Source organism: Scatophagus argus, chromosome 21, assembly GCF_020382885.2.
Source record: "Scatophagus argus isolate fScaArg1 chromosome 21, fScaArg1.pri, whole genome shotgun sequence".
NCBI lineage: Eukaryota > Metazoa > Chordata > Actinopteri > Scatophagidae > Scatophagus > Scatophagus argus.
In genome coordinates this window covers 10,525,976-10,553,789 of record NC_058513.1, presented here as the reverse complement: position 1 = coordinate 10,553,789, position 27,814 = coordinate 10,525,976, and the positions used below count along the sequence as shown (strand labels likewise).

Below are 27,814 nucleotides of genomic sequence, written 5' to 3'. Positions count from 1 at the left end.
CATAGCTGTTTGCCTCTTCAGACTCCCCCCTCTTCCCCTGATAATTTTGACACAGTCCCTAACTGATTTACAGCAGACAAGCAGAGGAATTCAGTGGCTCAGTTAGATATGAGCTTCATCTTTGGTCTTATATCCAGAGATCTGCCTGGTTGGTGGGATGATGAATGGAAGTTTGATGTGTATTTATTAAGCAATTGTATTTCATTTTGATAAACACCTTTAATAATTTAGAGATACTTTTATTAACACATTCCCTCTCAAATTCCACACTGTGCATAATACTGACCACAATCATTGTCTGGTCCACAAGAGATACAAAGTCACAAAAAAAATGCTGAATTTTAAATAGAAGACTATATGGGAAGTCTGCAATTAGACAACCTCAGCCAATTAAATCTGCTCCTGGGATCAAGATGCTATAAGCTTTAATCTTCTGCAGTGCTCTATGCAGCAGCTGCTTGACATATGAAGACCGTGAGAAGTAATATTTAATTGTTAGTATTGCTCTAAGTTATCTGTTGGCTGGGTGGGAGCTGGGTTGGGTAACTGAGGCGGTCACTCTCCTCCCCTTGCTGCTCGCTATAAGATAAGAGTTGAAAAACCACAAATGTGTTAGAAAAACACCTCAGGGTCAAGGACTTGCACTTGTCGACAATGGCTGATTCAAACTCGTAAGTATTTTCTGTTCTCCTTTTTTTTCTTTTTCATTTTTTGCTACACCTGTAGTTAAAAAAAATGTACAAAATTGACCCTTACAATGGACAAGAATGTCAGTGCAAGAAAATGTCTTTTAGTGATAAGAAGCTGACAGAGGACAAGAGTGACAGTATGAAACGCAGCAAAAAGAAACACAAGAACGAAGATGCCTGGAGACCAGAGGGACCCAAGGACCCGATTGCCATGGTTTGTGTCTTTGTGTGAGTGCATACATGCAGTGATGAAGGTGTTCTTACTTGTGACAATGTCAGCATTCATGAATATGTCCGTGGGTGTATCACTGTGTGCGAATTCCCTCCCCAGCCTCTATTTTTGATATCCGCAGAGGGGAATATGTGTTATTCCTGCTTCTGGTCACACTGAGCATATTAAACAATTACTAAACATTGAATAATGAGTGGAATGACGCCATTACACCTCATGACACAGTAAATCGAGTTCCATGGCTTGTCCTACTATTCTTGTGTTACTCTAAACAATGATAATGAGCTTAGTATTGGCCTCCACTAGCTACTAAGCAGCAACAAAGCATTTCATAAATGTTAATGCTGAAAAATGTACAGAAAAAGTCAAGAACAGGTGGTGAGATGTACTGCCAGAATGATGACATGGTTAATTACAACATAAAGTTGTCCCAAATAATTAACCTATTTTGTCAATGCTACCCACAGGTTGCTGTGCAGCCACAACTGAGAGTATATAAAGGATGTTACAATAAAGGCCTAATTATTGTGTTGTTTAAAAAAAGTACTGGTGTTGTTCAAGCTTACCGGTATATTATATGCATATCACACATGAAACAGGTATACGTGTCTATCAGCTTTGACTGTAGGGATCCAGCTGACGCATGCTGCTGTGTGATATTTGAACTTCAGTGTTCTTGGGGAAGATTATATACTAAGTTACCCTTGCCGGTCTTGTCCTGTTGTAGCTGAACTCTCTTCCTGAGAAGAAGCAGCAGGAGATCCAGAGAGCCCTTCACCTCTTCTCCTTGGGCACAAGTCTGCCCAAAACTCTTCAGCAGGCCAGAAAACACACATACCGTTTCTGGGAAACACAGCCTGTCCCCAGACTGGGTAAGAAGTAATTCCTCTTCCAGGTGAATGGGCCTATATAAAATGTTGAACTGTTCCTTTAAATATAAAATTATGTGTTAATTACAATGCAGATGGGGAAGGTGACAGTGTTGTGAGTCACGGTCCAATAGTGAAGGGTGAAGCCGATGTCCGGAAGGAGTCCTTCTCTCTGCCTCAAGGTTTTTCCTGGGACACTCTGGACCTGAGCAACCCTACAGTGGTAAGTTACTTACTGTGAGTTACTGTCATTAGAAACTGCAATCTCAAATTCTAGTCTTTCAGAAGTAAAGGAGTGTACTGTGGGGTAGAAACGTGAAATTCTTAAGTCCAAGCAAACTTTTCCATCCATCCTTTCAGTTGAGAGAGCTTTGCGCTCTATTAAATGAGAACTACATGGAGGAGGATGACAACACTATCAGATTCGACTTCTCTCTGGAGTATCTGAAATGGTAAGCTCAAGTGGGTGCATTTAGTCACTTTTCATTACTTGATTTTGAGTGTTTATGAGCAAAACTTTCTTTTTTTCACCTTTTGCTCATCAAGTGGGGATTAAGTGCACATGCTCTGTTTAAAGCAGTAGCTTGGAAAATATTTTCTGTCAGGCAGACAGTCAGATGAGAACGTCTGAAGTAAATATAACAGATGAAGCTGTGGTTAACCTAGGCGAGCTTAACTTAGCTTGGCACAAAGACTGGAACCAGTGGAAATCAATCTTCAGAGCTAACTCTGCAAGAAAGAGAATAAGCATATTTCCCATGTCAAACTATTCCTTTCATCCTTTTCAGCTGTCACATATGTCTTTTAGCCTCTAAGTTACACCAAAGGAGTTAAACCAGTGAGAGTCTCCAAAGGACAGCATCATTTTACCCAACAGTCCATCCAGACCATCCTACCAGTTACAAGACTGCTACTCTAAACCCATTACTACTGCTTTTTTTCCCCTCTGTGATCTTCGTAAATGGTATCTCCACCTTCAGGAAACACTTGCACCAAAACATAATGACATTTACTTTGAAAGGAATAACTGACATTAACATCTTAGGAACTGGCAAAGGCCTCTGCCTTGAGGTTAACGAAGGCTGTCGCATTCATTTAGCCTACTTATCTCATCTTCAACTTTTTTATTGGAGCTTGTCCTTAATCAGAGCTTACTGAAGTACCTCTACATTGATTCATATTGTTGACAATGTCATTCTTTTCCTCTTAAGGATTTTACAACCCCCTAACTACCAGGCCCAGTGGCACTGTGGTGTGCGAGTAGACACTAATAACAAATTAGTTGGCTTCATTGCTGCTGTTCCTGCAGATGTCCTCATATATGAGACGTGAGTAACTCGTAAATGTATGAAAAGATAAGCGTTTATGTGAAATCTGGCAAGTAACATTAGTATTCATGGCACTTGACAAGAAAGAAGAGCGATTTCCTCTGCAAATGTTTCAAAGCAAATGCTCGAAATGTGTTCTGTAGGGAGAAGCGGATGGTACAGGTCAAACTCCTGTGTGTTCATAAGAAGCTGCGCCTCAAGCGGATGACTCCAGTTCTGATCCGTGAGCTCACCAGACGGGTCAACCAGCAGGGCCTCCACCAGGCTGTCTACACAACTGCTACCGTGCTGCCCACGCCGCTAAGCTCCTGCAGGTAGAAGCTGCTACACAGTGCTGATTCACACTTGACTTAAAGGCAAAGTTAAATCACTTCCACTTTCAAAGTCCCTGAAACAAGTATTTTCTCACTACTCTTTTTAACATGAAGGATGAGTTTTGACTTCTTTATGGCAGATTTTTGTTTTCATCTTTGTTTTATTTACCCAAATGAAGCAGCAGAGTATATTCGCCAAAGGTGATTTTGATGTATTTCTGATCATCCGTAAAAAAATAATATTTTTTTTAAAACAACAACAGCAAACAATAAAAATGTGAAACAGTTGTGGGGTTGCTTGCTTGTGCTGCTCAGCCACAGTCAATCAAATCTGATCAAAACACACCTGATGAATTACATTAGATGAGTATTTAAGTGTTAAAATCTTAATAAATAATTCAGATGTTTTTAACTACAAATTTTGGTAATTGTTTCTATATTAATTTATTTATTTAATATTTCTGAGGTTTTCAAGGTCTTTAACACAATGTAGAATAACATGAAACATGAAATGCCTTTGATGGGTTACTAATACTTAGTGTAAGTATTGTCGTCTCTTTCTTCCAAACAAGTATATTACAGTGATGGCTACACATTAGTCTCAGTTAGGTGCCTTAGAATCACATCTCACGGCTATCCAATAAGCAAAAGTAATTCTTTTAGATCCTGGAATCGCCCTCTAAATCCCCGAAAGCTGATGGAGGTGAGCTACCCTGGTGTGAGGCAGAACATGAGCCTGCAGAGAGCTGTCAAATTCAACCGAGTGCCTGAGGTGAGTTTGTGCTGCCACCTAGAGGCAAAAACCCATTACTGCCATTGAAATCTCAGATTGGTCTGATACCTTCAAAGAATTCTCAACTGACTGACCAAAATATAATTTAAAAGTGATACTGATTTTAATCCCCAGAAATTTGTAGCAACAGGTCTCCTTATGCTTAAAGTGCTTTTTTCTGTCTGTCCCCCTTTCTCTCCAAGGTGACGAAGACACCAGGTTTAAGGCCTATGACTAAAGAAGACGTCGTGGGTGTACGCTCTCTACTCCAGGCAAACCTAAGCAAGTTTCACCTAAACACCATCTTGTCCTTGCAGGAAGTAGAGCATTGGCTGCTGCCAAGGGAGAATGTGATTGACACCTATGTTGTGGAGGTCAGGTTCAGTCTCTCTATTTCTAACTTCTTAGGAGAGGGAAGAGCTTCCTTTCACTTTATCTCATATAATGCTCACCTCGTCACACACAGGGAGATGATGGCACGCTGACAGATGTGGTGAGTTTCTATAGCATCTCCTCGAGGGTACTGAATCACCCAGTCCACACTGGTCTGAGAGCTGCTCATCTGCTTTACTTTGCCTCGACTGTGACAGACCCTGTCAATCTCATGGAGGAAGCGCTGGTCCTGGCTAAATCTGTGAGTTTAAGTTGAAAAATTGTGAAATCTGTTCATCTGTAAGTCAATCATCAGTATTTTTTAATGTATGTAGATTTGATTTATTGTTGCACTAAAGCGTTATGGTAAAATAAGTGCTCTTTTTCCTCACTGACAGAATGGTGTTGACATCTTCTGTGCTCTTGACGTGATGAATAACAAGACTCTCCTGGAGAAGCTCAAGTTCAGCATCAGCAACACAAGCCTTTATTACTACCTGTACAACTGGATGTGTCCTAATATGAGCCCAGACGAGGTACTGAATACTGTAATATCTCCATCTGTCAAGAGATGTCACCGTCACTTTTTACCCGCGTTTTCAGTCACCCACTCCAAAAAAATCAAAAAATATTTTAAAATATACATGCAGACATCCTCTTCAAAATGACTGATTGACTCATGATATTGCATATTTGATTTTGTTGCAACACAGTAAGCCATGTGGAATTTAACTAATTACGCCTGAAAAATCTGACATTAGGGCCACATCATATCATTTTCTTGACATGCCCTGCAAGTCATCAGTAAACGGTGTATGTTTTACAGGTGGGCTTGGTGTTACCCAGCTAATCCTCCCCTGGAAGAATAACAGGACCACAGTCACTGGCAGGACATCGAACTGCATCGCCAACATGAATTTGAGTTTAAAATCTAAACTGACAAACTGTAAAATACACGCAAGCCTTCACAAATTAGTGAAAGAAATAAAAATTTTGAATTTTGAACTTTTTGAATGCATTCATCATATGGATGTCAGTTATTCACTGGGTTCTGCGTTTCTGCAAAAAGAATATATTTGTGTCTGGTCTGAAAAGATGAAGAACTGAGTAAACAATAGAGTGTGCATGTGTGAGTGTGTGTGTGTGTGCATTAGTCTCATGGCATCACCAAAGGCAACTCACATAACCTCTAGTGACATTGCACTAATGGTGCAATGTGATTTGATTAAGACAAGATCAGTGAGAACAAGATCATTAATCACTTTCACTTGCACACATAAGAACAAAGACACACTCGCACAAAGTGAAACATATCCTTACAATCTATTTCAGTGTGATGCAGCAGACAGCCTACATAACATCAGGCGTACATTCAGACAGGATAGGAAAGATCTGAAAGCACGTTTCTACAGTTTTCAAGCCTTATGGATTCATAAATGAAGTTAAAACAGAGGAAAAGTGCTATACCGTAATGTATGTTCTCACAAATTTAAAAACCATATCCTACAGTAATTCTGTCTCATTTAACTCCTCCTCAAGAAAATAACAGACACAAATATAACACCATCTCAGAGACATTTGCTTAGCATTGGCTGAACCCAACTTCTACACCTTTTCAAAGTTTTTTCTCTGTTTTAGATCATGCGAAAGATTTTGATTATTAATACATGGCATATTACTACTCAGCAGAAGACAGCAAGTATGCCACAAAACAAGGAGGCTACGATGTGTAAATATGAACAACAGGGGGCGGTGCAACTTCAACAATATTTTGTTTTTCCCTATAAACAGCAGCACTATAGGAGCGCTACAGATGCTGACATAACCTGATTTGCGTTTTGTTGTTACCCACTACAACTTTCCAGCATATCAAGATATTATCTGCAATATCCTCGTTCAGTATGTAAATGTATTGTTAATAGAGAAGTAGCATTTGTGTGGTTGGTGCGAAATCTAACCACAAATGCTGTTGGGGAAAATTTCCTTTCACCTTTGTTTTTGGCGTTTGAAAGATGGGACAGTTTTTACCAGTTTTACCTCTTTGGGCTTTTTACAGTCAATCAAATTAAAGAATCTAGTAACTTTAGATGCGGATAACTCTCGAATCACTCTTAGCTTTTTATCATTTGCCTTAAACTTTTATCTTTAAATATGAATCGCAGTCGTCCGATTTAAAAAAAAAATAGTAAAAAGGCTGCTTTACTGCGCTTAAGAACAATTCCCACTAAGATGTGGGAAGAGATATAAAGTACAACACACGAAAGAAACAGGAAGTGCTCGAGTAAATTCGGCTACATATAAAGTGAATCTTTGTGACTTTCTACTTCTTTTATCCTCTAACTGTACCTCTAACTTATAAATTATGACTTACCAAGTCATAATTTGGACCGCTGACATATTTAAAGACTCCACAATCCAAGAAGTGGGTGTTTACCGGATGCACATGAATGCAGCAAAGCGTAGAATGTGGGCCAATCAGAAGCGGGAAGGCATTTTAAGTTTGAAGTTATTGGACCTGCGTGCAGTTCTCGCTGCATGCACTGTGTACCGACAGCACAGAGCCTTGTCTGCTCTCCGTCTCTGTGGAGGATGAGTAAAGAAAGGCAAGCTGTGTTCTAAAGTACACAGCTGTCGATTTAATTTTATTTTCATTTCCCTCTCGTCGAAGACTCGCTCTCGACGGCTTGTTAGGTAGCCGACTACCTACCAGTGACGTGCTGCGGTTGACGTTAGCTTTGTCAGGAACTTTCCAAAACATACGTTAGCTAACGTGCTGTTAGAGCCCGAGTGTACCTTCGGCGTGTTTTGTTTGAACAGCTGTCATACGAGAGTTTCGTAGTACTATCTCCCTGGATGTTGCGTTTGCCTACGCTTGAACAAAGCTCCAAGAAGAATTACAGGTATGTACAGTATAAATTAGCAGTTTATGTTGTAACTTCGTAATGAGTAATGTTGTTGCGGTGTAACTGCTGTCACTCCAGTTGATATGAGTCATTCGCACAAATTGTGAGCTTCCTCTGAACGAGCTTGTAAGCATTTATGACAGTCACATATTTCGGTAAAAATGTCAAATTCAAGGGTTGTGACTTTGTGTCGAAACGCTGTCATCAACAGCTGCCATTGCGGTTGTCTGTTCAGTTTCCTTCCTTAATCATTAGCCTAGTTCTCATGGTGTTCGTACATAATGTGGAGTAGTTTTTATTTAGTGCTTCATAGCCTTCCTGCTTTTTAATCTTATATGCTGCGTGTACATTCTTCAGCCTTCTTGTTAAGACTTGTGCCATTGCATAACTGTGTCCTTTCAAGAGAACAACCCTTAATAGTTCCATTGAAATTAGGCTGTTTTGTTAAGGCAGTCCCTGTGTGGCATATCAAGTGACAGCACGTCCGTGCCAGCTGGTTTTATCCTGTCATCCACTGTCTCACTTTGGCAAATTAGTCAACAGAGACTCGTTGAGTCGGCCTAGACGTCCCCTTTGCAAACAGTGTGAGACAGAGAGAGAAGTGAGCATTTGGGGTTGTGCTCTGCAAACCACCTGTGAAAACAAAGTGATACGAAAGTGTGAGCAAGCTTAAACGGACACACGGACATTATGAACCTGTTGTTAAACTCTGCTGAAGGTTGCAGTCGTGTCACTGCAGAGTGGGTTGTGCAAGTTGTTAAAAAATAGTTTGGAGTCAAAGTCGTGTTTATCTGTGTCAGACAGGGTATACAAATACTTGGAAACTGCTTGGGCAGTGTGTATACTGAGTTGGATGAGACATCAGTTTCCTGTACCCTTTAGGTGTGGTCTTCCAGTATGCATTTCTTTCAGCAGTAATTTTCCTTTGATTTTTTTTTTCTTAAAAGAGATTGAATTTCCAAAAATTATGTGCTGTCAGTCATTTCAAGAGTAGCTGTTATTTTCTTCCCAGCTGGTGAATAGAATGAAATTCATTGAAGCTTCATATCCGAGGGCTATGGTGTTTGAGGCTGTGATTTTCCCAATGTACTGAATCTTAGCAGCCTGTGTCACAACAGGTTTCCCAAGACCTTGTTCAGCCCGCCAGTGTTGGGCAAAGGAGAGATTGAAAACTGATGCATGCCTTGATAAGACAAATTCAGTGTCTTTGTGTCAGGCATGGAGCAGGACAGCACATGTTTGTGTTACACAGCAGTGTTGGGGAATAACAGAAAGTCGATGGACGAAGCGCAGTCGTCACTGAGGAATATCCAGGTTGTGCAGAGCAGCTGGTACAGAACGTGTCACAGCAGGGAGTGGCTCTTCATGCATTCTTGTCCTCTCCCCCTTATATAATCTTGATGCTCTTTACCTGCCTATTCTATGTACCACGTAAAGAGCCCAAAGTAAGCAGAGCAGAGGTAGGTGTTATGTGGTGGTGGTAAGCTTTATCACTCACCTGAACGGCTTGCTTTGAGTGGCGTTGCGTTGCCACTGCAGGAATTTTGTTGCTCAACACTGGCAATAAGGCTTTTAGAGGATAGTTGAGTGTCAAGACTTGTCTTATTCTACACTGGAACTTCAGCTTATTACTCTTTTCTTAGTTGTTATGAGGGGAGCTGTGAATCAAGGCTTGTCACGATAACTACTTTATTTGGACGATATATTGTTGCAGATATAATTGAGATAAACAATTTTAAGACGCTGTCATATTGATATGAAATATTGAACAGCTTAATAATGCAGGCGCACGCTTTCAAAGAAGAATGAACTTGATTTCTTAAGAACATTGAGACATAGGAATTGGAATGTAAAGAAGATGGAATAAAATATCCAAAATAAATATAACTTTAGAAAAAAGCTTACAGGGCTGCATCAGGTTTTCTTATATTGGTAGGAAAAACCCTGCTAGAAGAATGTTGGCATGTTTTGGCATCATGTGCCAACATTCTTTACAAATACACATGTTAGCAGAAAAAGCAATATCAAGGGCATACACATATAACAATGATAAGATAAGTATGAATCAATAATGCAATTATCACAACAAGCCTAATCACTAATATTACAAGACAGCTCTAGCAAGGAGTGCCAGGGTCTGAGTCAGTGTCTCCCTGGTCTTATCCCAAGAATGATTATGCTTTCCAGAGCAAGTTGAGTTAAAGAAGAAATAATGGAAGAGCAATCAATACAGTAATGTTGTAATGTTGACCTTCTCTGTGGGATAAGCTGACTTTGCCTTCAAAAACTGTGTGACTAAAGTATTGTCTGTCTCCGGGTATTTCCACACTCAAGATCCGGAGACAGGCAGTACCTGCCCTTTTTGTTTGGCTTCTGTGAGGACTTTTCCTCCTTTTAAAGCTTCAGATCAGTTAATGGTCTCTCATTGGGCTTGTATTTTGTGTGTTCTGTTGCTGTGCCAGCTTTGCCAGCCTTTTGTCATGAAGGTGTAAGTTTGAGATTTTGTTTGGTGAATGTACCTCCCACAGTGTGTAGTGTAGCTGAAAAGTAATTGATGTTTAAAAAAACCTCTCTTGTTAAATTAGGATTGTAAGTTGGATTTAAATGGGTAATTAAGGGTTTTAACAAGGCTCTAAGAAGAAAAGGCCAAAAAAATACACTTGTGCACCCAGATTGACACCATTTAGTTCAAAACTAGCAAAGATTTACTTTTATATCCATTTTGGTTTGGTGGTTTGATTGCTTGCCTACATAAGTTTGTAGAATGCCCATTTGTCAGTTGCTTTTAATTAAACTCCTATTACGCATTTCTGTTCATAGAAAGATGGAACAAAATGCAAAATTTAAATTTGGGCCCCTATGTTTGTAATCGTATCAAAAATACTTCAGCAGCCCGTTGGCCTCATGTAAAGGCTCTACTTAAGCTATGAAATTGTTTTACATAAAATCATTTATTGTAGTAGACATTCTTTCTGGTCTGGCACCACACCCACCCCACTCAAGTATGTCCCATCCCTCTCAGCAAGGTTTGATGCGAGCTGCACAGCCAAGAAGCTCCTCAGTACAAATATTTATATAAAGCAGAAGGGATGTGACAATGTGAGCAATAGGAACTCCACAGGGAAGAGTGCCAGGGTATCCCCTCAGGCTAATCTCCTCTAAGACATATTTATAAACCTAGCTAGCAGTTAGAGTGGACTACTTCCAGCATCAACACCGAGACGCTAACTGTATTTGGTCAGTAACTGCACCGCCAAGACCCACTTCGATGACGTCTTTAAGAAGTGTAATATTTGCATAGCACATAAACATATGGTTATACTTCAGACTTTCATTCGATTTGTGCACACATAATAGTTTCCATGCTCAGGGGAAACACAATGCCTTTCTCCCTGATACATTTCACTTTGTCTCAGCTGAATTTCATCTGACACCATCATCGATTGAAAAGAAGGCCTTGAACCAAGAAACAAACCAGAATGTTTTGATTCTGTGTTCAAAACAAGTAGAGTTCAATCTTATTCTTAGATTTATTAGTTATAGTTATACTGTAACGCGTTTCTGCTATAGGGACCATAAATTTCTTTAAAGGAATTGAGAAATTAGTTATTTTTTAAGGTAGCTTGATCTGTCAAGAAGAGTTCTTAGATGATTGTCCACACTGAAGGAGAAATTTAATGAGCCACCTGCAATATACACATTAAACAAACCTTTAAACAAATGACATTTCACAAAATATTTTTGTAAACAGCAAGCTTGGCTCAGTCTAAAGGTCCAGTTCTCAGAATTAACTTGTCGTTATTTGACGACTGGGGAATGAGACTCAACAATCAACTTCTTCTTAGATATTGCAGCCATGAAGAGTTTGGCTGATCGTAACACATAGCTTGCCAAAAACCTCAATTATTGAGGTATAGAGGTGCTATAGAGGACTTCGCTTTGGTATAAATCCTCTCAGCTGACCCTCGACAAGAAAGCAATTGTACTTATTCCCTATAGCACATGTGTCAAACCGGTCCACAGGAGGGCCGGTGTGGCTGCAGGTTTTTGTGCCAACCAACCAAGAGCACACCGTTTGACCAATCAACTGTCTGAAGACGGAGATCAGTTGATTAAATGAGTCAAGTCTGGTGTGCTGCTACTTGGTTGGAAAGAAAACCTGCAGCCACACCGGCCCTCCTGTGGACCGGTTTGACATGCCTGCCCTATAGCATCACACTGTTCCTTTAAACCTGACACAAACCTTGTGCCACTGCAGTACGATCTTTGAATCAGTGTCTGCATACCTCATTAAGCAACAGGTTAATTTATCCTTTATAGAGCATTTTAGGCATTATTTGTTAATAATTACAGGACAGAGAAAGACTAATGGCCTCAGTGGCCTCAGTACTTCTTACCGGTGTTATTCTTTTTTTTCCACTTAAGAGTTAAGTTGGCATTAAATGGTTAATACCTCTACTGTTAATACTCCATCTCTCAGCCCCAACCCATCCCCCCGCAGACCTTCCTAACCCTCCACCCCCTACTCAGTAGCATTCCAGTTGACCAGATGGTGTCTGCTCTGCACAGTGGACACCAGAGAGCCAAGAGAGAGAGAGAAACCCTACGAACAGGATTCTCTGGATGAGACATTCCACCCCAATGATCTCTGCACCCCCACCCCCACTACTCATACGGCCCTCTGTATATTCAGTCTTGTCTGTATCTTACATGCGGCCATTCTGGGGATGAAGTCCATGATGATAAGATGTTGACAAGCGTAAAAATCATGTTAAATGTTTTCAAGAGAGACTGCTCTGTAGTTATTCTATAGTCAGCTTTGAGTTTTTGTGTGTTTAGTCCATAGAAGTTGCTTGAATTGCATACTACTGAGATATAGAAGTAATGTAGTACCACAAAATGGAAAGCATGCAAGTGTACTTAAATTATCATGACTGAAATTAATGTATTCCTATAATACAGGTACTTTGAGTTAAAAATAAGGTTAGGTCATGCGGTTTTACTACATTTGTATGTAGTAGGAAGTTGCTCCTGAATCTAGTAGAATAAATAATGGATGTAAATATAGAAGAGGGAAAAAATACCAAAACTTCAGTTCTACTCAGTGGTCTAGTTGAAGTTTTAAAATAGTTGTAACAGCTTTGACTGAGTATACTGATGAATTGCACATTGTTCACTCTCCCTTAAAATTTTAATGCATTTGAAGTGTTGCTGGAGTGAGGTAATGCTTTGCTTTGTCAGGGTGCAACAAAGGGTAGCAATCAGTGAGCGGGTAGGTGCTCCAACTGTATCTACTACAGTATATCAGTCCCATAAAAAAACTCTGGATGTTTGTTTCTGGCTCACATTTACATGCTGACAGAAATCCCACGTAGCATATTGTGTGTGACTGTGCATGTGCGTGATCCCCTAGCTAGATAAAGCCCCATAAACCCCACCCTTCCCACCCCACACTCGAGCTTTCATATTTGTAGCCTTGTTGGAGATCCAGTGTGTATTTCCATTGGCCTGTTTCTTTTTTTTTTCTTTTTTCACCAGTTGTGTGCACTGTGTGTGTGTGTGCGTGTGTTTCTATGTGAATTTGCTTGTTTGCTTTCCCATACGTCACATTTAATGGCTCCTTTGAATGCAGCAAACAGAAAGCCGGAAGGCTGTGACAAAGAGTTAGCCTGTAAATAGAAGAAAAAGAGGAAAACACACATATGCTCCATTGTCAAACCTCATGGCCTTATTCAGTTTGAATGGCATATGCTGATGTTGTCTCATTTGACAAAGATTTCAAGGAGGAGAAGCAGCACTTTCTTTGCCTGGTGACAGCGGTGGCTCTGCCTCACGCAGGTCAGTACAGTTTTTACAGTGTCAGTTACTTAGCCAGAGCATAGGGCGGGAATGAGTACCCAGGGGGTTGTTATGTCAACTGCCTTTCGGGTGACTGGCTACAGTCAGCAGGACTTCTGGTAAGAGGGATTTGAGAGAGTTTGTGTCTGTGTGAGAAAAAGAGGGGGGAGAGGGAGGGATGGATTAGACTCAGACCCTGTTTTCGCCCCATCCTCCTCTCCTTTGCAGCAGCACCAGCAGCTCTTGTCCTCCCTCCACCCCCGTACCACCAGACTGGGGCCCCTTGGCACCCTGGAGACACATGCCCTACAAAGCCATCACATCCACCCCCACAAAATCCCATTCTCTCTTCAGTCCTTCCCATCTTCTTCCCTCTTTCTTCCTGCTCTCTTGACCTCTGCAGTTGTCTGAATTTTCCTGTTGTGCTCACTCTATACTTCTCCTCATTTGATCCTTTTTGTATCCTCCTCCGTCCTGCATACTCTTCTTCCCCTTTCCTCTGCTTTTTTGTTTCCTCTGTTGCTTCATCCCCTTCTTTCCTTTTTTCCTATTTTCCCTGCAGATCAAATCCAGGGAAGAGTTGAGTCATGTGAATGAAAGGCTTTTGCCATGTTATACAAACACACCCTTCCTGTCAGAATTACGCTTTGAGGCTCTTTATTATTGGAGGCCCATTTCAACAGGATGAAGTGTTGCAAGTCTCTACTATTGCAATTAAAACCTAATTCTGCAAGTGGTTGCAGGCAGGATACTTAAACCGCCTTAAGTGCTGAAAGATTGCTTTTTAATGAGAAACACACTGACTACTCAGTATGGGGTTGATTGTTGTAGGAGGGGACTGGACCCACCCTCTCACTCCAGCTGTTTTCTGATGCATTTGTTTGGTTGTTTTCTTAGAAGCCAATGCTCCATGTACAGTATGTGGAAGATGGAGTAATTGGAGTGGGGACTGGTGACCTGTATTTATGCTGATCTGCTTTCAGTGACCTGGTTGCAGTCATACATTCCCATGCACACACACACCTGCAACATAATGTATGCTGTATTGGACGCATGTCTCTTTACTCTACCTGCAATATTTTGGTTATTAGTCAACAGTAATTTTGTATGTCACTTTTTCTTATGCATATTGAGCAGATTAAAGGTATTTTATTGTCCCTTTACACTAAATAAGATTTTTATTTTTATAAGACACTGCAACAATACTTAGGGATATGCATTACATGTCCAGACCTCAAAACAGGGAAGCAATACTTTTTTTAAGCCAAACAGATTTGCTGTGCAGTGTAATTGTCGATGACACATCCTTCTTTTGTTTTGCTCCTCATAGATACCTGCACTTGGCTGAACATTTCACAGATCTTTCCCAGCTGAAGAACTTTTCTTTAAAATGGACCACCAGTCTGTTTCTGCTTGCTGTCTTTGCAATCCATGCACGGGCACCTGGTTTTCTCAGTGGAGCAAAGTTTCCACTCTCCACCCTCTTCCTTCAGGAAGAATGTGTGTCAGGAGCTGGTCCTGTCTTTTACTGCCACCTCTCTTTTTGTATGGTGGAGAAATGTTGACGTCTTTAAGTCTCTCTGATGTTTGCGGTAATTTTATGTGGATTCCTGAAGGTTTGCAGAGTGTAACTGTTGTCGCCAATGGTGTGCACCTAAATTTACAGAGATTTTTAACTATATTAAGTGTCAAAAAATTATTAAATCATAATCAGTTCCACTAAACCTGCAGTGAAAATGTTGAAAGTTGAAGACATTTGAACAATATTTTATGTCTGCCTTTTGCTGAGAGCTCTATGTGTTCCATCAGTGCTGTGGTGCACTAATGGAGGATGTTGTTAAATTGATGGCTTATAGAGAGCTGTGGGTTCTGTGTTAAAACTTAAAGGCAAAAATGTGTCATATGAATTTAAATGTTTACTAAACAGAGTTTGCATGGACATAGCATGGACCAATGAAGTGAGCAAGATATCGCTTTCCCTGTTCAAGCTTTACTTTGGGTATTACTCGCTTAAGAAGAAAATCCCTGAATTTTTATACAGTCAAGATCCCTCACTTTTCTCATGCAAATCCACTGTTCATGAGTAGGGTGTAGCCTGCATTCCTGTGCTGTCCTCCTGTGTGGACTTGTGAATTCTGAAAACAATATACAGGTGGGCTACAGGTCAGCTTTTGCCTCTGAGGCAGCTTTCTGTCTGTCCCTTGTCTTGGAATGAATCAGTGAGTTAATGTGTATGTGCTCCCTGTGGATCTCTGTGACAGGTACTGTTCCTGCAAAAAAAAGAAAAACCCTTTCCCATTACTTCATCTGTGATTATAATCAGTGGGCGATGAGTAACAATGACATGATGAAGTGTGACAGTATTTTCTTCAGATGCTTTATTTGACTGACTTTTAGCAAAATGTTACATGACAGCCAAACACCAGCCAGTAACACATTAGTATCCATACATCCATATCATATACTTTTTCAGTAAAGTTTTATGAAACCCTAATAAGACCACATCTCAGAATTGGTCCTCTTTGAAGGCTGAAAGCATGTCACTCGCTTCTATCGTGTTTTCATTGACTGAAAACAAACCCACATTGTGTGCTGTGCCTCCATGCCTGTGTCTGGGACACTGCTGTTAACTTAAGTTGATGCTGGACATTATTGAATGTCTCAAAGTAAAATTTTCAAATGGTAGTACTAAGCTTCAGGAATTTTACTATGATATAGCCTTTAACCAGTAATCATTTGGTCCCCAGTTCCCTTTTAGAGAAAAACTGCCAAAATTCTCCTCACTTATTTCAGACTGTCTTGTTGCAGCTTCTGTATTTGTGGTATATTGCATCTGTCAGTAGGTCTAGAACGTTTTTTTTCTAAAGCATCTTCTTATTATCACTGGAGGTCTTAAAGAGAAACAAATATTTAAAGATGGGACCATCATGAAGTGCTTACCAGAGGAAATGAAGACACTATATCCGGCACTGCATAGGGGATGTCCGGCTGTTGAACCCAAAGTTTTCTCACTGCCCTTACCGGTCATGTCTCTCAAGAGAGTTTTGGACATTTGCCATTAATCAAGCATTTATGAAGGAGGATGTGGGGCACGGTCAGGAAATGACACACTTGGACTTTGTTGCAACAGATCTTCCTCTCGTAGTCAAATCCCCAATGGGCAACAAAAGGTCAGAGAACACTAGTGATTGGAAACAGAGGTTTGTTTACATGCCATGGAGGAGCAGAAATAATATTGCCTGGATGAATTAGCAGGTAGGACGGGTATAACTGTGTACTGGACAAGACAGATGTACTGTTGTCAGTAAAACTGAAGCTATTCATATGCTTCGATATTTTTCTTACAATCTGCCCATTAGCACACCCCTCGGTTTTGATAAATCTGACAGTGAGTGCCTTCAAGATACACAGACTGAAGAAGCTCACCTGTCCTCATCAATCTAATGCAAATGGAATTGGATACAGCACAAAAATCCACCTTTCTCATCATGTATTCTGTCAGTACTAGTGAATTTGATCTTGAGCCTCCTTAATGTGTTTTGTTTTTGCCCTTTTCTGTATTTCTGAAGAAATAACCATAAATAGTTAAAGACACCTTTTGGCTGTTTTGGTAGTGTAAAATACCTACCAAAACAAATATTCTTGCTGATAGGGTTAAAGTCTGACTCACAACAGTGTGTTCAGTCCCCCTTTGTTGCTTAAAATAACATGAGCAGTTTCCAAACAAAGCAGCCTCGATGTTCTGGGTCTCCATGGACAAGCTTTAGCGTACTGTTTAGCACTCCTTTTATAGGTAATGACCTAGGTGAATTATGTAAGTGTGTGCATAGTCCTGAAATCAACATTCAAAGTCAGATCTTTTTGCCTTCATAAGGTAATTCATGGGCTTTGGAGTGACATTCAGTTTTAATCCCCAAAACACCTCCACTTAAGTTAGTTTTTGATGCCTAGAATTTGTCTAAGATGGACCACATCACTGTTTACTGCTGCCTCACTTTAATGTATGTTTTGTTTTGTTTTTTAACACTATGTTTTGTGCATTTCACAACCAAAACAAACCCTACCTTGAAATCCTAAACTTTAACCCTGGAGCAAAAATGAAATGTGAGTCCCAGAACTTCCTTTTCTGATTGAGCTGTGGAACTGCTGATGATTTGAGGCTGGGTAGTAGTGGATTTACCACTACCAATTGATTATGCCTGCATGTGTAATAGGCCATTTGGTTTTCATATTATGTGGTAAATTCCATTTTAAATGCCTTAGCCTCATCTGGGGTACATTCCCAGAATGTGTTCCAGTTTCTGTTCTGGCTAAGTGTAATTGGCTATGGATAATTGTTACTGGATGACAGTGATTGTTTTTTTTGTTTTGTTTTTTTTTTTTTATGGTGAAGTGTGGACCATGCATTTCCCAGAATCTAGGTGTCTTGGACATCTTTAGGCTTATAAAATGGAGCAGACAATATATAAGTCCAGGAGAGTTACAGTTTATAGTTAGACTAAACTTAAGTTTACACAAGGGAGACACGGTTTGGCCAAGTACTGTTATGTTAGATGGAGGAGGGATAGGTGAAGTCAAGGTTAAGACTGACACACACACACATGCAAGCACTTACAAACACATATTCTGTGACATATACACCGATTTCATGTGTAATATTTCAAAGCCATATTTTTTAAGGGGATGAGTCCTGATTCTGAGTTGGTTTTATAGCCCAGCAGGTGGCCCGGGGTCACGGGGTGGACTTGAGATTTGTTCAAGCGTGTCATCATTACAGAAAAAGGCTCTTGGAGTCAACTCACTTATTCCACCTTATAACCAGACTCACCTCTCTTTTCCCTTTTGCCTTGACCCATTATTCACTTTCCACTCTTTCTTCTTGACATTCTCATTACTAATATTGTCCAGACATGGCATTCACATTTGTATTATTTCCATACCCCTGCTCCATGTGAGAACCTGTGTACTGAATTAACTTGTGCCCTATAATTTGAGGAATACCAGGGGGCTGCTTTAACCCTGTGCGCTCTGTAATATAAACGTACCTCTTTATGTTCACCTCTTTCTTTCTTTTCTCCTTGGCTGTCCTTGCACTGAAGCCCCAAAGCATCGTAAGCATACTTTAGCTTTGAGAGATGTCTGTGGAAAAGCCTGTGTGCTTGGAGTGGGGAAATCAGAAACTGCTCACACATAATTTTTATTGCTGTTGTCAGCTGGGGATGCATTTAAGTGAGAGCAGTGTTCAAACCTCTGCTTCTGAGATGTGCGGTTTGCTGCTCTATGAATACTTAATGGAACAAAATGAGCTCAGCCCAGCCTCCTAATTTTTTACCTCCTAAATTTAACACAATTATTATTGAAAAGTAAAAAGTTATTAAATATTGCACTTTTTTTTATTGAGCTAGGTATGGAAAAGAGATACTAAACAGTGAATCAGACACCCAGGAGGCTGAAGCCTGTCTCAGACAGCGCAAACACACATAGACAGATAATCACATTCACAGTCAGGAACAATTTAGCTTTTCTCATGCATTGCTTATGTAGTAAATACAAAATCATTATAAGATGAGAAAATGTTCAAGAGCCCAGAGTCAAAGCCCCAGCTGAGTAAGGAATTAAATGGGATGATATTATTTGATGTTATTCCAAGTGAGTCTGTGGAAAAGAGGTTATATGAGAGTCTCACTGTGGTGGTCGGCAGTCTTTGTGCAGAGCTGGCTGACATCATTCTCACAGGGTGGGTGTGTGGTGGTAGGGTGGGTGTGTGGTGGTGGTGGGGTAGCTGGGGCAGGGCTTGGCTTGGCTTGGCTTGGAGCTCAGCAGCTGAGCCAGTTTCCTATGAATGCTGGAGAAGTATATATCGTGGTTTTACACTGTGTTAAGAGTGCCTGTCATCTGAAATTGCACTCCACAACCACGATGCACTAATGATGGCTTCCTCTCTTGTTTGCAGCACTGTCAAGCCAGATCTACTACTAAACTGATATCTGGGTTAGGACAGCTGAAGTGGCAACTTGGAGTCTTCTCACCTGCATTCAAACACTAAACTGAATTGAACTGCAAAATGGATGGAATAGGCACCCTGCAGAGCTCAGCCCCAGAGACTAAAGCTGAGCGAATTGCTCGCTACAAGGCAGAAAGGAGGAGGGAGCTTGCAGAGCGCTATGGCACCACAGATGAATTCACCTCAAAATATGTCCGCAGGGACAGGAAAATTGTTGACACATCCGACACAGTATCTTCAGAAACCAAGGAGAAAGGAAAATATGAAGATAATGGATCAGAGCAAACCTATACCAGGAGGGGCCTCAGAAGCAAAGTAACAGAACCTGTGCAGTGCAGTGATGAGCCTGACCTGGAAAGAGAGGGTACCACTCACCTGAAAACAGGCACAAATTTATCCTCCAAGAACACGTCCTCTCATCTCAGGTGAGTTTACTCACATTGTCACAAGTTAAAGGCAAAGCACATATTTGTTGCCCTTTGTTTATGTAAGACCAATCACATTGTTGTTCTCGCTGTGACGTAAACTTGACACAAACTTGTCCAGGCATAGACACTCACACAGGCTTGTGAAAGTAGACACCATCAACAATCATGTATTATTGAGATACTCTTGTACGTACTTCCGTTTTAATTCCAGTACCAGTACAAACAGACTGCTGAAGAGCCAGACAATCTATGACACACCTAACCTACAAGTAAATCTGCTTAAACCTGGAGCATAAGGTTGAGATCCCCAGTAATTGCAACAGAATCAAGTACAATGGTTCCTTTCCTGAGGCATCCCTTGATTCAGAGAACATTAGCAATTTAGCTAGTAAAGACTTCTATTAGATTACTGTGAAAGAACTTGCTTGCTCTTAATGAGTAGAGGGGGGGCAACAAGTCGACACATTTGTAGAACACTTAGTCCTATCTTCTGTTTGAAGTAAACACGGCTGGCTAACATTTCCAAAATTGGCCATGTGTGCAACACAGAAGACTGCCTCATTTATTTTGCCCTGGTATGTTTTCCACTGATGACCTGCAAGCTGCTTGTTTTGGTCATATGGGGTTACTCACATGTGTACCAGAACAGGAGTTGTCAGATATACGTGCAGGAGCTTTCTTATTAGTTGACAGGAACGTTCTTCTGAGAAGTGAACGTAGACTGGAGTTGTGAGTTTGGGGATGTTTGAGCTGTAATCAAGCCGGAGATTCTGCTGTGTGCACATAGCCAGACGTGTTTGTTCTTGAAAAACAGCCTGAGGGAATGAAGAGCCCAGACGGACAGAGTCTGGAGGTAATGTCAGAGTTTGGGGCTTATTAGGGTAGTATAAGAGCTATAGTATTTTGAGCTCTGCCAAGTTTTCATGCCCTGCACTTAATGAAGCAAAACATCTTGATAGTTGTGATTGATGGCTTGTAATTATGGATTATGGACCAGTTCATTTATAAGATTGTGAAAGCTGTGTCTTGTGTTGTAATATATTCGCAGAAGAAGCAGATTATGAGTGGTGTGGCATGTTTCTGCAAATCTTGCCTTACTTGAAGCTTTTTTTTTTCCTATTTTCTTGGTTTTGACCTTGCTAAGTATTGAAATGGATAGATTTATTTATTGATTTATATATGCAGATTGTGCAGTGTGAAAATAACTGTTTTCTTCATTTGTCACCTTAACACAGCAGAAAGAATATTTGGTAAAATACAGAGTAAAGTTACACACAAAGTTATGGACTACATCTTAAATTACAGAGAGCACAAAAGCGGGTGGACATGTTTTTCTCACATGCCTGTCACGTTAGTTACTAATCTCGTCAGTTTTGTTGTGACGTTTGCTGTCTGTCACGCTCCAGCTGTGCAGCCTTGTGTGCAAGCCCACTTATGCAACATACATAGTTAGACAGAGTTATCTATAGAGAAGCTGTTGTTTTTAGTCAGTAACTTGTCTGTAGCTTCATTTTTACGTGATGCTTTCCCCTTCACATCTGGGAAATTTTCTGCATTTAGTTATTCAAAATCAGATCGAAATGTTGAGCGTTGTCTTGGTTACCGTACAGATCATTATGAATTGTTCATTAGCAGAATATATCCCAGATTCCTGGTTGATCAGCTTGTGCTTTATGATCAGCACTTCACACATAATTAATGAACCTTTGTAAGCAACATGCTTGTGTGTGTCGGTCTGTTACAGGAATAGCATAAAGGAAACTGGAACTCAGCTGTTCCAGTGATAATGAAAACTGTCAGTCAACATGCTTATCTGCCAAAGGCGAGAATCCTTATCGTTTCCTAAAGTTCAGTTGATGGGCGACATTCCAAAATGCTGTTTTGTCATTTAAAGGCATAATATACAAAAACTTCTTAAAAAAAAATGTATAGGATCATACAGAAATAATCCATCTCAGTCATTACTTATGACCCAGTAGAAGTGTGTATCAGTTCTTAAGAAAGATAGTTGATTGTTGAGCCTCATTTCCAGGTTGTTAAATACTGATGTTTTGGGATGGTGGTGATTTGATGACCTGGGACTTGACAATCAACTATCTTTCTCCAAAATCGCTTTCTGTTGTGTTTATAAACAGCAACCTGCAATTGCTGCATATTATGTCTTTAACAATTAACTGTTCAGATGCACCCATCATAATTTAAATTACACAATAATAATAATAATACACATTACACTGTCCCGCTACCTAACTTATTACTTGTTCATCATGTAAAAGGGATCTCAGCTTTCTGGTTGCCCTCATCTCATCTCAAAAAGAACATAGCATCATCGGCTTGTTTGGTTTGGTAGATAAAGACAGCAGCTGTACAAAAATGTGATTCTTTATCTGAAACGTTCTGTACATTCTGGATTTGTATCAAGTGACATCATAATAATAGTGTGCTATACTAAAATGACATTAAAGGATTTGGGAAGATTTATTTAACTGTTCCCAAAGCATACATGAAATAGTTTTTATATCAGCACAAGTTACATATGTGATACAAAAATGCAGTTTATTTTAAACAAAATTTAAAAAGTGGCCATCACCTCAGTCTGAATAGTATAATGGAGTATTTTGATTTTGAGGTTCTGTGTTATTATGTATGTATACAGCAACCAGTAATTATACTACTGTTGTGGTTAACCAATTAGACTTTAAACAGGACTGAATGGGATTTGGGTTAATTATTGTTTACATGGCTGAACTATTACAGACTTCCAGTACCTGTTATATGAGGAACCATGCTTCCAAACTGTTAGGTGCACAAATTAGAGACATTAAAATTAAATCTTCAGCTATGCCACAGTCATGATTATAGCTCCTCTGTACTCTGATTCCATCCTCTCTCTTCCTGTTCTAGTGCCTCACTTAGTGCTTTGTATGTTTGACATAATTTAACAGAGCGAGAGTGAGGAAGTTTACTGTGGGTGTTTGATAAATGAATTTGCAGCCTTTATTTGAATGTGTGTTTAACTTTTCTCTCTTCAGCGTACCCCATTGCCGTGTCTATATTGCTGTTATTCTCCACGACCTCTCCCTGAACTGCACTCCACTCTTCTTCTCTAGTTTCTTTTTACAGCTGCATACAACCGATGTGTGCGGCCCAGTCTACAAGATCAGTTGCTCACAGAAGTTTGTGGTTGTAGGTTTAATGGAGCACAGTGCAATGTACACAGAAATGGGCTGGACTTTATGTAGACAACACCGATCCTTTTAAAAACTGCCTAATTATGTCCCGAATTTGCAGATTGGCTCAGGGCCACCTCCCCTTCTCCAGTAACCTCTGACCCCCTCCCAGATGTCCACTACGATTCTCTATTGTGTTTAAAGCGCTCGTCCCCCCTCCTCTGGTTACATCATCGCTGCTACCCCACAGGCAGCTGCTGTCCCCATCCATATTTAACGCCCATTACTTAGAGTTGAATGGCCATCTTCAGATGCTACACAGGCATTGCTGTTATATCACTGCCAACATGGGACTGGAAGAGCAACATGAGTAAATGTTGTAGCATATCATATGAGGCACAGTAAGTGGCTATCTGCAGCTACAGTTGTTGGTTTGGTTTAAAATTGCATCTTTTTGTTTTGTTTCTTTAGTGTACATTTTTGGATTACAGTTGTACAAGTAATATTCTCCTTTTTCTGTCTAGTTTGACAATATCAGCCATAACAGACACAAAATTTCTGTCATCGCTTCAGCATGTTGGAGAGTGACCTCATTTTTCTGTCTCTCCTAGGCTGCTGGAAACTGATGACACAGAGGAGGAAAAGGGTAAGACGAACTCTCCACTTTCACTGCACTCAGATCCTTCTTTTGTTTCACAGACTGCTTTATGCCTGGACCCATGGAAGTTCTCTCTATTACTCAGTGCATAAGGAATACTGAGCTCATTGCTGATGTCAGATCACCTAAATGGTTTATAGATGTTTGTTGTTTAATACTTTGCCACTGAGGAGGAGTGAAAGAAAACAGATCCACTGATGTCTTTGGCTCTGTTTTGTTCGCTGTATAATTTGAAATGTACGTTTTGCCTTGGGCGACGGTTTCCTTTTTCCAAAGAAATAAGGGAAATAATCTTTGGCACGCGTCTGCAGAGTTTTTGCTCCGAGATCATGACTTTGTGGGCGTGCTGCTTACGCTTGTGTGTTGTTGTGCAAAGGTTTGATCATATGCAATTACACTGGAAGCTTGTTTCAGCCAGCTTGCATTATGAACTAATTTTGGAGCCTGCTGCTATAGAGGGAGGAAAATGGCTAAGTTTACACATGAGCTGCTGGCTGCTTTTCTGACTCACATTCAGCCACCTGTGCCCTCAATATCTGTCTGTCTGCCTGTTTGCCTGCCACCTGTCTGTCTCTTTGTGTCATTGGCCTCTTTCTTTTTTAGCCATTGGTTGGCCTGTCTGTGTGTGTGTGTGTTTGTGTTTATTTGTGGGTGTGTGTGTGTGTGTGTGTGTTTGTTTGTGGGTGTGTGTGGTGGACTGCACTAGAGAAAAACGGTGACAGACAGTGACAGAGGGGGGTGATTGGTAGGATTGTGGAGAAAAACAGCTTGGTTATTTCAGTATTTCAGAACATTTGAAGCAGTGTTGTGTGATTTGTCTTACTTGCTCAAGTTTAAATGATTCTCAAATTTAATCATAATCTAAATGTATTATTTAATTATGCTGAGAAAGTTATGTTGAGGTCATATTATATGCTACTTTTCTGTATAGTCTGCTGTCAGATCTCTTGTTCACTGCTCGTTTTCAATGCAGGCATTGATTAAAATGTTGCATTTGACCGAGTTTGTCTGTGTGAATGTGCACAGCAAGCATAAATAGTAAATGACAAAGCTGGTGCTGTCATTTACTATGTGGATAAATCACAGGTTTTATCTAAACAGTGATTAGTGTATTTGACTGAGGTGTTGACTCATCTACTGCCTCTGGAAAAGCTTGTTTTCATTGCAGCAGCTCAGATTCTATTCTGATAAAATGAGCCTGATCAATGCTGAAAAATGGTCAATTTGAAACACGACATGAAGACAGACATGAACAGTCTGGGGCTACTAGTCAACTGCTCACTGTTGCATACTACATTGCATTTACATTTTTGCAACCAATGTCCATTCTGGTCTGTTAACACAAACAGGATATTGAATTACTGTATTTGTTCCCTAACTGAATCTTTCCCAGATGTTATATTTTATTTGTTAATACATTGTGCAAAGTACTTAATAATGTATTAACCTGATTGAGTGTAATGGTTTTCATCTGCTTTACTTGGATTAAAAAAAATCACATGGTCTGTTACTAATTTACACAAACATGCAAATCACAGTATCTCGATATAAGAAAGTGGCGATGACTTGTTTTGTTTGGGAACAGAATACAAAATAATGTTGAATTCTGCTTCTTTGGGGTTGCTGTGGCTCATAAGAGAAAAGATAGAGCTGGTCATCCACTGATCACAGGATTTGTGGTTTGATCCCCACCTCCTCCTGTCCACATGTAAAAGTGTCTTTGGCCAAGACACTGCGCCCCAAATTACTCTCTGTGGTCAGGCCAACACGCTACGAATGAACAGCAAAAAGCATATAAAGCCGCCATTTACTATGTGTTGATTGTTCATCTGTCACACGCAGCTTGAAAATTAAGTTGTTAGAGAAGAAATAAACGACGTGTGTATTTCTTTGGTAGGAAGACAATAGTTAAAATTGTACTAAAAGGAACCAAAGATACAGAAGGAAGATTAAAAGACGGTCATTGTTCATCTTTAGCTGAGATATGTGCGTGTGAGTGCGTTGGCAGTGCGTTGACTTGGCTGATGGTGTTTCCTGTCCAAGCTGGCAGGGCACTCGGTCGTCTGAGCCAGAACGCCTCTCAGAGTCACATCAAGGGTTTCCCCAGCCCTTCAGCCATTGCACAAGGCAAGCGTAAACAAAAGCAAGACATACACACAAACATTAATGAACTCTGCTGGCCAGTAATCACATGGTCAGACTCTACTGGTCATTACAAGGCCAAAGTCCCATCCAATATGCTCTCAGCAGCTATAATTGCTGGATAAGATGGATGAAAACACTTGTGGAAAAGTCAGTAAACTTAAGTGGATGTTTTTCTGTCTCTTGAGTTTTTTTTTTCCACTCTTTCTCTTTCTCTGTGTGTCTCTGGCTTGCATCTTGGTTGGACGATGATGATGTAAAAAGATTGGACTGGTGTCAAAGCTAGACGAGTGCAGTCTAAGTGGAGTCACCAGTCTGCAATGCATAATGTTTCATCAACTGAACTAAATCATGCTAAGTTTTGGACAGCAGGGGAGATTGGAAACATAAATCAAAACTACAGTATTATGACCTCAACAGAGCATTTTTGTTTCCACTGGAAAAGGGGAGTTTGACAGAGGTTTGTTTGTTCCTTTGTTTTCTTGGGAGGGGGAACAGTTTTGGCTTGAAATGTCACATTGTCAAGACAAATAAAAACAGATTTAGAGTGGAAGAACGCATTTGAGTGTGCTGACTTCAGAAATTTGCATTGTTTTGGAATACCATTAAATTTAATGGCCTTCTTTTGTTCAGATTAGAAGATTGTATTCTCATGACTGTTTCTGATTAGACAACTCCAATGAGAAGTGAAAGTAATTACTCCCCTGAGAAATAATTTTCCTTCTCTCTGGCACATATGCACACACACAGTGATGATATTCTTTTAAGAAGTTCATTATCTCACCATAAACTCTGAATTCACTGGAGCTCGGTGGAAAAAAACAAACAAAAATAAAACAAGCAAACAAAAAAAATGTGTCTGTGCAGCTCTTAGCCCCTTTGAGTACAGCTTGACTGATAGAGAGTGTGTGTGTGTGTCTGGGAGTTGGTGTAAATGTTTGTTTAACCATGCATCAGTGTGATCTACCTTGTGGAAATGCCTGCCCTCAATTCAGTCTTCACATGCAGGTATATTTTGTATTTCTGAAAAGCTAGTGTGTGGTTGACCATGTGCGACCTTACCATCTCCCTGACCATCAACAATGAGTTATGTTGTGGATACCAATCATACACCGTGTTATGTGTTAAACCCTTACTGTAAGATGACACACTGACAGATCATATGATACTTCGCTGACAAGAAGCACTGTTATGGAAAATGTCTTTTCACTGTTGTATTCATTGTCAATGTGTGCGTGTGTGTATGTGTGTTATTTTCAGTTGAGGAGAAGCCGGTCGACTCAGCCACGAGAACTTCCAAGATGTCTCTTTATAAGGTATGACATTTTATTTTTGTCTTTTAGCTCATTTTATCCAAATGTTTCATCATGTTTGATTGTGTTGGCTTGTGTGAGTCTGTGTGTGTGTTCTTTCTGAACCTTGATTTGCTGTTGAAACAGCAAACCCTTACATTTAATGATGCTGGAGCCAGGAGCTGTTTGACATTACTGCATGAAAATCTACTAAATCTATAAATCGATTATTAGAATAGTTGGCAAATAATTTTCTATCAGTCGACAAGTCAATTAATCAACTAATTGGTACATTTCTACAAGCAGTGTTTAGCTTAACTTTTTTGAGAAATTGAGTCATTACATTACAGTTGTTAATCCCAATAACACTCCATTACTTTCACATTTAGAAGTCCTCTTGTTCGCTGTCTGTCCTGGAGTTAGAGATGGGTTGATATCAGTTTGGTCTTTCTGCCTTCAGTGGGCAAACTGGTCCAGGGTCTTCCAGGTTGGGGCAGAGGCCGCAGGTGGTTATCCTGTTTTATTCACATCGTCGGCTCTTAGCTTAGCCACAGGAATGCTTACATTCACCTAGTTTTTGTTGGAGGATGTGTAACTGCGCTCCTGAGTTTGGGTCTTCCGGGGACCTGTCTGCCTCGACTGATCCAATTTGTTGTACCATAATGTCTCATTTTCACCTTTGTGATAACTGGGCTGAGTGACGAAAGGAAAGTAATGAGTAATGTGACTCATAATGTGACCAAATTTAAATGCCCTAGATCCAAATGAGATCACATTCTAAACCAAATCCAAGCTTCAAAATA

The 27,814-nt window shown here is 40.2% G+C and overlaps 2 protein-coding genes across 3 annotated transcripts in view; both read left to right on the top strand.

Annotated features, from left to right (window-relative positions):
* The first annotated feature begins 566 nt into the window (after nt 1-566).
* Nucleotides 567-5,575, top strand: LOC124053275 (glycylpeptide N-tetradecanoyltransferase 2-like). 2 transcript variants are annotated; one of them, XM_046378341.1, is made up of 12 exons: nt 567-671; nt 795-903; nt 1,649-1,793; nt 1,886-2,013; nt 2,151-2,242; nt 3,002-3,118; nt 3,262-3,432; nt 4,096-4,204; nt 4,408-4,578; nt 4,671-4,838; nt 4,975-5,112; nt 5,403-5,575. In XM_046378341.1, exons 1-12 carry the CDS (start codon nt 655-657, stop codon nt 5,424-5,426), a joined length of 1,389 nt encoding a protein of 462 aa, XP_046234297.1. In that variant the 5' UTR covers nt 567-654; the 3' UTR covers nt 5,427-5,575. The 2 variants fall into 2 exon arrangements, with proteins under 2 accessions (XP_046234297.1, XP_046234298.1); XM_046378342.1 differs by lacking the exon at nt 567-671 and having other exon boundaries at nt 784-903.
* Nucleotides 5,576-7,089: 1,514 nt separating this feature from the next.
* Nucleotides 7,090-27,814, top strand: part of svild (supervillin d) — a 41,158-nt gene continuing 20,433 nt past the window's right edge. Inside the window, exons 1-4 of the mRNA XM_046376849.1 lie at nt 7,090-7,476; nt 19,271-19,746; nt 23,531-23,565; nt 26,980-27,035. Coding sequence (XP_046232805.1) covers nt 19,382-19,746; nt 23,531-23,565; nt 26,980-27,035 — 456 coding nt within the window. The 5' untranslated portion in view covers nt 7,090-7,476; nt 19,271-19,381. The remainder of the gene's footprint in view (nt 7,477-19,270; nt 19,747-23,530; nt 23,566-26,979; nt 27,036-27,814) is intronic.

Excerpts from the sequence above, each read along its gene's own strand:
- LOC124053275 (XM_046378341.1), top strand. Across the intron at positions 1,794-1,885 it reads ACAGCCTGTCCCCAGACTGG|ATGGGGAAGGTGACAGTGTT; the intron begins GTAAGAAGTAAT and ends ATTACAATGCAG. Across the intron at positions 4,839-4,974 it reads CGCTGGTCCTGGCTAAATCT|AATGGTGTTGACATCTTCTG; the intron begins GTGAGTTTAAGT and ends CCTCACTGACAG.